At 50.3% G+C, this 12438-nt stretch overlaps 4 protein-coding genes across 4 annotated transcripts; 3 read left to right on the top strand and 1 right to left on the bottom strand.

The window, feature by feature from the left end:
- Positions 1 to 111: 111 nt before the first annotated feature.
- N7446_008163 (uncharacterized protein) lies at positions 112 to 4196 on the top strand (the record flags this gene model as incomplete). The annotated part of the gene is made up of 2 exons (XM_058516908.1): positions 112 to 1827; positions 1932 to 4196. The coding sequence occupies 2 exons, from the start codon at positions 112 to 114 to the stop codon at positions 4194 to 4196; spliced, it is 3981 nt and encodes a 1326-aa protein (XP_058370554.1).
- A 498-nt stretch (positions 4197 to 4694) lies between these two features.
- Positions 4695 to 6654, top strand: N7446_008162 (pyridoxal phosphate-dependent decarboxylase family protein). The gene is made up of 2 exons (XM_058516907.1): positions 4695 to 4818; positions 4904 to 6654. Exons 1-2 carry the CDS (start codon positions 4771 to 4773, stop codon positions 6536 to 6538), a joined length of 1683 nt encoding a protein of 560 aa, XP_058370553.1. The 5' UTR covers positions 4695 to 4770; the 3' UTR covers positions 6539 to 6654.
- A 113-nt stretch (positions 6655 to 6767) lies between these two features.
- Positions 6768 to 9448, bottom strand: N7446_008161 (RINT-1 family protein; the record flags this gene model as incomplete). Its single annotated transcript, XM_058516906.1, has 5 exons — positions 6768 to 8378; positions 8429 to 8573; positions 8627 to 8932; positions 8986 to 9233; positions 9302 to 9448. 5 exons carry the CDS (start codon positions 9446 to 9448, stop codon positions 6768 to 6770), a joined length of 2457 nt encoding a protein of 818 aa, XP_058370552.1.
- A 135-nt stretch (positions 9449 to 9583) lies between these two features.
- Positions 9584 to 12124, top strand: N7446_008160 (putative DNA ligase I; the record flags this gene model as incomplete). Its single annotated transcript, XM_058516905.1, has 1 exon — positions 9584 to 12124. One exon carries the CDS (start codon positions 9584 to 9586, stop codon positions 12122 to 12124), a length of 2541 nt encoding a protein of 846 aa, XP_058370551.1.
- Positions 12125 to 12438: the final 314 nt, after the last annotated feature.

The raw sequence follows: 12438 nt of genomic DNA, 5'->3' as shown, positions 1-12438 counted from the left end.
ATCTGACGCAACAAATCACAGGCCCGACATTTCGAGCTTCCCCGGATACAACATTTGCTTTGCCAGCTGCTTGGGCTTGATATGCTCTAGTTGGTGATCCCATATTCTACGATGCTGTCCACACATATGCGACGGCCTGCGACACGCTCGGTCCTCGCCTTTCGCCCTCCCAGAGCTCCGGCCCAGTCACTCAATGCACCATGGTCCCGATTTGCGAGCGGCCAACATAAACCTCAGTCGGGCTCATCGCACTGGGTTCGCAACTCCCTTGCATTTGCAGTGACAGGAACTGCAGCCGTTTTGGGCTATTCTTATATAACCGATGGAAAGGAAGCTTGGACTAGTGCTCCGGAGTCAACGAAGGAAGTCATCGACGTCAACGATCTTCGTGCTCAGTTCGTTCAAGAAAAGCGAAGCCTCAAAAGCCCCGCCGTCTACACATGGGGTTCCAACGTTCATCGTGTGGTGGACCCTGAATCTAAAGACACTGACATCAAGGTCCCGCGACGGTTCAAATACTTCAACGGCCAAGTACTGAGAGATCTCAAGATCGAGGAAAAGTCCGGTGCAGCAATTACTGAAAAAGGAGATCTAGTCCAATGGGGCTATGGCTTCTCGGAGACGGAATACAAGCCCACTGAGACTCTGACCGGCAAAAACCTCACCTCACTCGCTCTGTCGGAAAGCCGAGTCATTGCGCTTTCCTCCGATGGAACTGTATACTCCTTACCGACATCCAAAAATGAGCAAATGGGTGGCACAAAGGCACAGGAGGGTTCATGGGTCCCATTTTGGGCCAACCAGTCTAAACTCAGCTATCGTGTGCTGAAGCCATCTTTGAAGCTGGGTGAGAAGGTCATCACAATCAGTGGTGGACAGGAACATGTGCTTCTCCTCACAAGCTCCGGTCGAGTCTTCTCGGCGGCATCCTCTACCGAGAAATACCCTTCCCTTGGCCAACTTGGTGTTGAGGGACTCACCTGGTCAACCAGGCCCAAAGGGCCGGCGGATTCTTGCCATGAAATCACAGCTCTTAAGGGCTTCAAGATTGTCCAAATTGCGGCTGGAGATTACCACTCTCTAGCCTTGAGCAAGGATGGTCATATGTTTGCATTTGGTGATAACTCCCTCGGCCAGTTGGGTGTCGATTGGGACGTAGAACGATCATTCAGGGATGCTCCTTTCATTCTCGATGTGGAAAAACTCTATAAAAAGAATCCATATTTGCCAAAGGTCACCAGCATTGCTGCCGGTGGTGCGAACACCTTTTTCACCGTTGATGCCAAGCGTGTTTTGGCACCCAAGGAAGACCCTACCGATGTCCGCGACCTGGGAGTGGTGACTGCAGATACATGGTCTTGTGGTAGGGGAATCTGGGGTACTCTCGGCAATGGCAAATGGATCCACATGCAAGATGCGCCCACCAAGGTGAAGGCTTTGAGCGGCATGGGCGAGTTCGACGAGGAGAAGAATGAAATGTCGCCCATCCGTCTTCGGGATATCTCTGTCGGTACTACCCATGTTTCGGCTGTGCTCGACAACAAGACCAATGTCGGCAAAACAGCCAAGGACACCCTGGACCAATCCAAAGATTGGGGCTATGATGTGCTGTGGTGGGGAGGCAACGAGCACTTCCAGCTCGGCACAGGCAAACGCAGCAACCAGTGCAAGCCAATCTATATCAATGCTCCTCCTGAATCAAAGAAAACTCAGGCGGAGGCACGATTGCAGATCATTCCCCGTCACAAGGGCAAGGTTGGCAAGCGCACTGTGAGCATGGAGCAACGGGTTGAGTGTGGACGTCATGTCTCTGCTATTTATTCTGCTGTATAAAAGAAGTCAGGGAATTTGTATATTATGTATGTCATATGAATCCAATTGTAATACTCTTCTCAGTGTTTCTTGTTAATATTTGGCTTGATAATTGATAGCAACTGCAAACAGAGCAAACTTCTTGCGCCGCGGAGACGCTTGGACCACCGCTTATCCATAAAATTTCCAGCGATCCAGGCGCATCTTTCCTCATCACACACCACTACAATGCCTCGCGAAAAGGAGAAGAGAGGCCGCAGGGCCGAAAAAAGGCCCAGAAGGATGAATCCAAGCGAAAGTTCGAGGAAGCGCCCGATGCCCCCGTCGCGAAACGCATGAAGCCCTCTACCGATGAGGCTGACGAGACCATCGAACAGCAACACGACGAAACCTTTGAGCACAATGAGGATTATATTCCCTTGGACCAGGGAGAAGAGATGGATACACAGGGTCAGGAGGAATCTGGTGATATGCCCTTCTACGGTCTTCTCGACGAGGAAGAGTCGGAATATTTTTCTCGCGCCAACGAAATGCTGGAGTTGAACCAATTCCAAGACGCCGAAGAGCGCAGCTTGTTCGTCGACAGTGTGTACTCAGAGGCCAACGGCAAGGAATTGAAGATCGCCTGTAGTCAGGGTTGTTCGAGACTCATGGAAAAGTTGATCTCAATGTCAGACGCTCGGCAATTGCGTCGAATCTTCAGCAAATTCGTTGGCCATTTCCTCCACCTGGTGCAGCACCGATTTGCCAGTCACTGCTGCGAAACACTTTTTATCCATGCTGCGCCTGCGGTCATGCAAAAGGCATCCAAAGCACAGGCCAAGAAGTCAGACGAAGAAAATGAAGAGGAGGAGCCTGAACTGTCCCTCGCAGAGATGTTCATGGCCGTTATCGAGGAGCTGAAGGAGAACTGGGGTTTCCTGTTGACGGAGCGCTTTGCGTCGCACACAATCCGAGTGCTACTTCTGGTTCTTGCCGGTGAGCCAGTGGATGTCACGTCAAACGAGTCAATTGTCGCAAGTCGCAAGAAGGAAAGAATAGACATCCCAATGGTTCAGGGAGAAGAGAAGACACATCCCGAAAAGCAAAAGCGGAGCGTGCCAGAGTCTTTTGAGCCAGCACTTAAAAAAATCATGAGTGATATGGTCTCCGGTCTCGATGATACTTATCTACGAGCCCTGGCCACCCATCCAGTGGGTAACCCAGTGCTTCAGGTCCTTTTATTCCTGGAGCTTTCCCATTTCGGAAAATCCAGTGCCAAAGATCCCAAGTCTACTATCCGGCGACTGGTTCCAGACGAGTCATTCGAGGAGGAATCAGACAGCGCAATCTTTATTCGCGGACTTCTCTACGATCCGGTTGGGTCTCGTTTGTTGGAGACAATGGTGCGGTATCTTCCTGGCAAAGCATTCAAGAACCTCTACAGAAACAACTTGAGCGATCGCATCGGATCTCTTTCACGAAACAGCACTGCTGGATATGTAGTCCTTCGGATCTTGGAAAGACTCGGCAAGGATGATTTGAAGATTGCTATGGATCATATCGTTCCCGAAGTGACAGGTTTGATTGAAAGATCAAGACTTATTGTCCCTAAGGTGTTGATTGAGCGATGCGTCGCTCGTAGCGTGGACACGAAACCTCTCGCTGAAGCACTCGAGGGTGCTTACGACAAGGACCCTACCCTTAGACTACAGCAAATGCTCAAGTTTACTCCTTCAGAGATGCCAGCTTCGCAATCCGAAGACCACAATATGGATGGTGACGAGGAAAATGGCCGCAAACCTCGCTTTGCGCCTCAAGAATCTGCAGCGGAGAAAGCAGAGAAACTGCATGGCTCTCTCCTGGTTCAAGCCATGCTGACGGTCCCTGGCCCGCTCAGCCAACTTGTTTACACGAGTCTGCTTGCGCAGCCCTCCCACGTCATTATCCAACTTTCTCAAGAACCCACATCTTCTCGCGTCGTCCAGCAGGCGCTGACTTCCTCTACATCCACCACCCAAATCCGCCGACAACTCACTACCCGCTTCCAGGGCCATTTGATGGAGCTTGCTCTGAACAGCAGCGGGTCTCGTGTCGTTGATGCCCTCTGGTCCGCAACCAAGGACATCTTCTTCGTCAAGGAGCGCATGGCGCAAGAACTCTCCCAGAATGAAATGGCCCTTCGTGATTCCTTCTTGGGCCGCGCAGTCTGGCGAAACTGGTCCATGGATCTCTTCAAGCGCCGACGGGGCGAGTGGACTCGCAAGGCCAAGGGTATTGAGGAGCGAACTGAGTACAATGAAGGTGCCGAGCGTCCCAAGTCTAAGATCGAGTTAGCTCGGGCCCGGTTTGCAGCAGCCAGGGAGGCAAGTGCTGGTGAGAACCAGCCTGCATCCACCGAATGAGGGATTGAATCACGGCATATTACCAGATAGAGACATAAGTTATTGGACGAAATGCACATGTACTTATATCAACTAAAAAGTGTTGATTTATCTTTCATTTGCTTCATTATCACCTAAAGCTAGCATTGCTTAAGATATATATCTGATTTCCTTTGTGATAATAGATACTTGAACAGATTGAACATAGTTATAAATTGTGGCTGTTAGACGTATACATGTAGCCCCTCTGTGGAACAATGCAGCATGGCGCACAGTGCGGGTTCCTGCAGATTCGCCCCAATCTTAATTATAATACTCCGTAGTTTGCATCGAATTGCAGCAACAAATCGTAGTTATAACTATATCCATAGAGAAATAACTGACAGGCAGTAAACTGTACATTTATAGTATCTCACCATCACCCCCACAGTCGGATGATGTCAAGCTCTGCGGGATTGTCGCTATCTCCGAGATCGCCGCATGGGAACTTTTTTTTCCCCCGCCATCCGATTCCTCTTTCTCTTTTCTTTGTCTTCACATAGAATCAATTGATTCTCTTTGCTCTTGTACATATTCAACGTGAGCATTTGTACAAATGTCGGACATTGCGCCGTCCACCAACCGCGCTGAAGAAGTGCAAAATGTGAGTCAACTGTGCCCGCAATGATCTGCATTCCGACGTTGGATCCTCTTTTCAAGGCCCATTAACTGACATGTCCATTGGATAGCTTCTGAAAGCAGTGGAAGACCTTCTCATTCCATTCATTCGATCCGCAGACGAGAATCCCCGCGGGTCCTCAAAAAAGAATGGTGCCAATGGACATACCGGCCTGGCAGGAACGTCGTTGGTAGACTACAAGAAGCCCGAAGAGCTGCGGGACATTCTCCAGCTCGATATCCCAGAAAAGGGCACAGGGCAGGAAGGTTTGATCGAGACTCTCCAGAAGGTTCTGCAATACTCAGTCAACACCTGGCACCAAGGCTTCTTGGACAAGCTCTATGCGTCAACCAATGCCCCCGGTGTGGCGGCAGAACTCATCCTCGCTACCTTGAACACCAATGTACACGTCTACCAAGTCTCGCCTGCGCTCACTGTGATTGAGAAGTTTACTGGTCAGCGGTTGGCGAATCTCTTTGGATTGAATGGCCCCCGGGCAGGAGGTATCTCAGTCCAGGGAGGGTCGGCATCGAACACTACATCTGTTGTCATTGCGCGCAACAACCTCTACCCGAGCACAAAGTCGGACGGTAATGGCGATTACAAGTTCGTGCTCTTCACCAGCGCCCATGGCCACTACAGTGTAGAAAAGGCAGCGCAGATGCTCGGATTTGGCAGCAGTGCTGTTTGGCCCGTTCCAATTGACAATGTAGGCCGGATGATTCCAGCCGAACTAGAAAAACTGGCCCAGAAGGCTCAAAGCGAAGGTCGGACACCATTCTATGTCAATGCTACTGCGGGTACAACGGTCTTGGGCTCTTTCGATCCTTTCAACGAGATTGCTGCGATCTGTCAGAAGTATAACATGTGGTTCCACATCGACGGATCCTGGGGTGGCTCATTTGTCTTCTCCGAGCGGCAAAAGCATAAGCTGACCGGCGCAGAGAAGGCAAACAGTATCGCCATCAACCCACACAAGATGCTCGGCGTGCCTGTGACATGCTCGTTCCTGCTCGCATCGGACATGCGCCAATTCCACAAGGCGAACACCCTTCCTGCTGGGTATCTGTTCCATAATGAAGACACTGAACCCACGGCAAACGGCGATGGAGAGTCAGAATTGGAAATTGAATCGCCGGAAGTGTGGGATCTGGCAGACCTCACTCTTCAATGTGGCCGCCGTGCGGATTCCCTGAAGCTGTTCTTGGGCTGGACATACTACGGTAGCGAGGGATACGAGCAGCAGATCGACACGGCATGCGACATCGCCGCACACTTGGCTAGCACCATCGACCGACATCCCGATTTCACTCTTATCAGCGAGAACCCCCCGCCTTGTCTGCAGGTGTGCTTCTACTACACACCAGGCAAAGAGTTCGTCTTCCCGCGCGGCGTTGTCTCGAATGAAGCACAGCGAGCGAAGAACAACAGTAAGGTCACTGAGCAGGTTACTCATGCTATTGTTCCCAAGGGCTTCATGGTGGACTTTGCGCCTCCCAGTGGCGATGAGGATGCTGTTGGAAATGGAAAGTTCTTCCGTTGTGTGGTGAATGTCCAAACAACCACTGAAACCGTCAATTCACTCGTCCACGCCATTGAAGAAGTTGGTCCTGGCATTGTTGAGAGGTTGAAGGCAGGTAACTCGGCCGTTCCTCAAAAGCGGCTTGGTGAACATGGACATGGGCCTGTTGTCCATCGTTCCTGAGAGGATACGTGGTATTAGACTTGTGACTTATTCATACATAACTTATAGATTCTTTAGATATGAGAGACGGGACATGATGTACAAGATTCATAGATCAATTGAAACAGATAATCCGGTAATCCAGGGAAATGACCTACGCAGTGGTAAGCAAATATATGAAGTAACGCTTTGACACAGGAGCTAGGTAAAATAGAATAAGAGTAATATTGGTATATTCCTATCGAAACTGTCAACTGCCAATCTCGACTCTGCGTTCCAACACAGATCGAGCCTCGGCTTCAGACAGAGAGTCAATTTCCAGTTCAGCAAGCACGCCTCGTGCGCTCTCGTTATCCCTGAAGAGCCTCTTTTCCACATCCCACAGCCCTAAAGCCGCATCATGCTTTGCAGGGGCGTCGCCCTCTTGCTCAGCGGCACTCAAACAAAGAATACGTAATCCCTCGGTAAGCTTTTTGATAGTACGCATGGAGATCCCTGCGTGGTTGGATGCTCCCAGGGCAGCATCTACCACGTTACACAGGTGATCGACATCGCTGGCAAGCTGAGCCGCTCCGGTAGTAGAAAAGGTATTTTTGGTCAAAACGCTATCCCAAATAAAAGTCTGAAGGGATAAAAGAAGGTGGCGCGAGACTCGTCGCAAAGGTGCGGTTCCCAACGCGTGAGATAAGAAGGAGAGTTGGGTAGACAAAGTACGCATAGCATGGGCGATATCAGAGGATGGAGAAAGCGGGGACGCCGTCGCCGTGGCAGAGGGGGTCGATAGTGTAGCCCAGGTAGATACCCGAGAGTAGGGCTTCAGAGCAGCAAGGATATTGGAAGAGAGGGTAGAGGTGATGATGGTTTCGGAGCGGAGTCGTAGACGACGGTAGGCGGATGCCGTCTCATCGAAGAGAGCACCGTCTGACGAGGTCTCGGTGTGTGTACTATTGTTGCTGGTGATAGCAGGGGAGGTACGCGATGCAACCTCGGCAACGGACATAGTGCCAGCCACGTTTCGACCGCTGTCTCGGTTTTGTAGGACCCGATCCTGAAGCTCGGACCAAAGCTCAACGAAGAATACATCGTTGCTCCAATCCTCCATCTTCTTTTCCAGGTACTCGGCACTGCCAAATACCCTGCAGAGTCGCTCCAGGCCGGCAACACCTTCCACACTGGCTTGCCCGTCGGCTCCTTGCACAGTGCGTCCAAGCGTAGATGTCCTTGCAAGGTATGCTTCGAGAGCAGAATAGAGGCGTTCATGGAATTGGTCGAAGATTGTAATTTGGATGTCAATGAGAAAGCGTAGCTTTTGGCTGAAAGACGATAGAGGCTGGTAGCGCTCGGTGATGGTTTCGAGAAGATCATTCACGCGGATTGCAGCCTTGGTTGGTTTCGTTGCCGTGATTTCCATGCCATCGTAATCAATTTCTCCGCTGTCTGCCGTGTCAATGATGTCTTTGTATCGCGCCAGCGCAAAGTCCTTCTCAACCTGAAGCCAGCGATCATACCAGCCCTGCCTTGTCAATACTTCCCACGTCATACCCTTCCAATTGTCATCAGCATATGGATCTGGTAGATAGTTCCATGTTTCCCTTATCTCATTGTCAAAGTTCATCAGTTCGTGAATGAAGTGGCTGAGTAATTGAGGGTAGTTTGAGATCTGAGGGAGGAATAAGCTGATTTTTCGAGTCAGCATCGGAATCAATGCCGTAATGAAACTGTGTGACGCATTATAGAAGTTCCAGTCTAGACTCGATCCTAGAGCTTGAGCTTTTTCGTCGAGGATAGGCTGCAAATAGGACACAAAGAACCCGCCGTATTGGTTGATCAGGTCCATGATATGTGAGAGGAAATATTCAGGCTGCAAAATTATCAGAATGTTGCTTCAGTGATAACTTGATACCGCCTTACCTTGTCAAGTCGGTTTGTCGGTTTGTCCCCGCTGAAGTGGTACTTGAATCGGAGATCTAAAGGATGCACCATAACCTCCAATGGGAACAAGACCGGCGGCTCGAGAGCCATACCCGATCCTAATGCATCACGATTTTGGAGTTCCCTGGGATAAGCGGTCAGCATCTGCGCTCAAATTCACGAGCGGATTGATCATACGGTGCTTGGAGGTCGATCAAGAGCTCAACGTCTTGTCGCCAGCGAGCTAGAAGTTGATCGGTAATGTTCAAGTCTCGTGTCGGCCATTTCAGCTCTTCTAACGTCTTCTTCAGGTTATTGCCAAAGTATTCTTTCATCTGCTGTCTCAGTGCAAATGCCAGCTTCTCTGTGTAGTCGACGAGGTGAGGGGCTGCTCCCTCAGCAGCAGGTTGGGCATCCTTCAGTGATCCGACGATCGTTCGCAGTCGGGAATATGGTTTCAAGGCAGCGCGGGGTTCGGAGGCAAGGTTTGTCAAAGCTTGCTTGCTGTATCACAGTCTCAGTATGTAGTCCTTGATGATTGGCGACGATGTCATTACCTCAATTCCTCGGCTTCCTTGAGTAGTTCCACGTATCCCTTAGAGACCTCAAGCCGTTGGAGTCTCTCCATGCTCTTTTCAAGACTCCGTGCTGCCTCATCGCTGGTCTCAGATTGTGTGATAGCCTTTAGCCGTCGATCGATGTCCGCTTGGTCGTGGGTGAATGCCTCGGCTTGCTTTCGAGTGGCTTCAGCATGGTCATCGGAGGCTTTTGTTGCACTAGATAATGCTTCGTGGGCTTCTGCTAGCTGTTTGACGAGGCTCCGTATTAGCTATGCTTGGCGGAAGAGAAAGTCGGGGTGGTGAGGGGTGGTACCTGTTTCCGCTGAAGCTCCTGTTGCGCGCGGAGGCTCGATAATAGCGAATCCAAACTCTCAAGATCGGCAGAGACCTGGATCTTGTCATTCAAATAATCTTCGACGCGATTCCGCTCATGCGAAGATAAAGCCGTGAGAGGCGCCATTGTTGGAGGAGGAAAATTAACTGCGGAAGCGCAAGGTGTCGCGAATGTTGATCCTCCGCCTTTGGACTGACGTCTTCCGCAACCCTCAGGTGGCAACCATGCGCCGTCTCTCTTTGCTCTCCCACGCCTTTAATAATGTCCAGCCCAGCCAAGAAGCGCAAGAGAAATGGGGCCAATTCATCCCCTCAGCCGATGCGCAGTATTAAATCGTTCTTCAAGGGCCAGACCGAACAACCGAATCCAACTGGGCCCGACGTCACCGAGCAAACACTCTCGGATGAAGCTCTGGCGCGAAGGTTACAAGCAGAATGGAATGCTAAAGAAAATGCCCAAGACAACACACCGGAAACTGCTTCAGAGAATACCAGTTCTTTAAATGAAAACACGCAAGCAGATCTGCAAATAAATGCACCGCCATCTACTTCAATGCCTTCGAGTCTACCTCCAGCGACTCCAAAAAAGAACACTTTATCGCTGCAGTCCTCCACAAATACAGAGGATATCACATCCCTTGCCATTCCGTTCGATCAAAGTCCCCAGGCATTTGATGCAAGTCAGTACGCAGCGGAATTGCAGTCGCATTGGGCTAGCCAAGGCGGAGATGCTTCTTATGCTTTGTTAACAAGGGCTTTTGTTCTGGCGAATGCAACCACCAGCCGAATAAAAATCGTCGATACGCTCGTCAACTTCCTTCGGGTATTGATTGAAGGAGACCCATCGAGTATCCTTCCCGCGGTGTGGCTAGCAACCAACTCAATATCTCCTCCATACGATGAACTAGAGCTAGGTCTAGGAGGGTCATCTATTTCAAAAGCACTGAAAAAGATCTATGGTCTCGACAATCAAAGTCTCAAATCACTGTACGATAAACACGGTGATGCAGGTGATGTGGCATTCGAAGCTAAGAAACGACAATCCTTCACGCTTGTCAAACCAAAGCCATTGAAAATCAAGGGTGTCTACCAAGCCCTTATGAAAATTGCCACAAGCAAAGGAACCGGTAGTCAAGAGACTAAACAGAGGATTGTCGAGAAGCTTCTACAGGATACACGAGGCGCGGAGGAGAGTCGATACATTGTCCGGACACTGGTCCAGAATCTGCGGATTGGTGCAGTAAAGACAACCATGCTTATAGCTCTCGCGCGAGCTTTCATCTACTCCAAACCGGCGGGAGCTGAATTTCAAGTGCGGTCACAGAACGAATTGGCTCGCTTAAAGAAGGACGAGCTGGCCGAAATCTACAACAATGCGGAAGAGACTGTGAAAGCTTCCTATGCCAGGCACCCGAATTATAACGATCTCATTCCATGTTTGCTGGAGATTGGACCTACAGAGGAGCTTTTGGTTAGATGTGGCCTGGCTTTGCACATTCCATTGAGACCAATGCTGGGTAGCATCACGCGAGATCTGTCGGACATGTTGACAAAACTGCAAGGAAGAAGCTTCAGCTGTGAATACAAGTATGACGGACAGCGCGCGCAGGTACACTGCGACGAGCGAGGGAAAGTGTCCATTTTCTCGCGCCATCTCGAACTCATGACAGAGAAATATCCAGATCTTGTATCTTTGGTCCCGCAAATTCGTGGAGAAGGCGTGTCTAGCTTTATCCTGGAGGGAGAAGTGGTTGCTGTGGACCGGGAGACTGGTGACCTTCAGCCATTCCAGACACTGACCAATCGTGCGAAGAAGAATGTTGAGATCGGTGCTATCAAGGTTAATGTGTGTCTTTTTGCATTCGACCTCATGTATCTGAATGGCGAGCCTTTGCTAGATCGACCATTCCGAGAGCGTCGCGAACTCCTCCACAGTCTCTTTGTTGAAATACCCAAGCATTTTACCTGGGTCAAAAGCATGGACGCCACATCGGCAGATTCTGAAACCGTGCTTGAGTTCTTCAAAGGTGCCACTGATGTCAAGTGCGAGGGCATCATGGTGAAAGTACTCGATAACACAGCAGCCGATGCCCAACAAAACAACACCAAAACAACCAGCGAAGAAGCAGACCCCGAGGACGCCATCCAAGAACCACCAGAACTAAAAAACGGCAGCAAGTCCAAAGAAAAGAGCAGCCGCCGCAAAGCCCTCCTCTCAACCTACGAACCAGACAAACGCCTCGAATCCTGGCTCAAAGTGAAAAAGGACTACAGCACATCTTCAGAGACCCTCGACCTAATCCCAGTCGCAGGCTGGCACGGCTCGGGGCGTAAAGCCAAATGGTGGTCTCCAATCCTCCTGGCAGTCCGCAACCCGGAAACCGGCACTCTAGAAGCCGTAACAAAATGCATATCCGGCTTCACCGACAAATTCTACCAATCCAACAAAGACAAATACGTCCAAGGTAGCACGAACGTCATTTCTCGGCCCAGCTATGTCGAATACTACGGTGAACCAGACGTCTGGTTCGAGCCGCAGGAAGTATGGGAAATGGCCTTTGCGGATATCACGCTGAGCCCAACATACCCAGCAGCCATCGGGCTTGTCAGCGAAGAGCGAGGTCTGAGCCTACGATTTCCACGGTTTCTTAAGGTCCGCGAGGATAAGTCTATCGACGAGGCTACGACATCTGATTATCTGGCACTACTATGGCGCAAGCAAATGGAACGTGCTGGTGTAGAAAATAGTGGGGCTGGGAAGGACGGGCTGGATGATCAGGTCGGCGTGGAAGAAGAGTTGTAGTTAAGTAGGTAACTTTACAAATGCATGTAGATCAGAATCGAGCATACGATTTGTCGATATAATTTGTCTATCTTATACACATAATGGGGTTGTGTTACGCCATGCAGCCTTGTTTCAGCTGGTTCGGTTGACTGGCTGAATATCATGCCACGACTGTCCACGTCGACGCGGCGCCATATCAGCCAATCGATAGCCGAGGTCATTTCCCTTCCAGGATCATGCATGGATGCACAAGAGGAACTTATGCAGATGTAACTTATCTCATTCGTTAAGAAGTGCTGAAGTACTCTGGGGCTCTCGTGTGCTTAGTCAGA

This window comes from Penicillium canescens, assembly GCF_028828765.1.
Source record: "Penicillium canescens strain IBT 15451 chromosome Unknown utg000005l_segment0_segment0, whole genome shotgun sequence".
In the NCBI taxonomy this organism is placed as follows: domain Eukaryota; kingdom Fungi; phylum Ascomycota; class Eurotiomycetes; order Eurotiales; family Aspergillaceae; genus Penicillium; species Penicillium canescens.
This window is presented reverse-complemented; position numbering and strand designations above follow the sequence as displayed.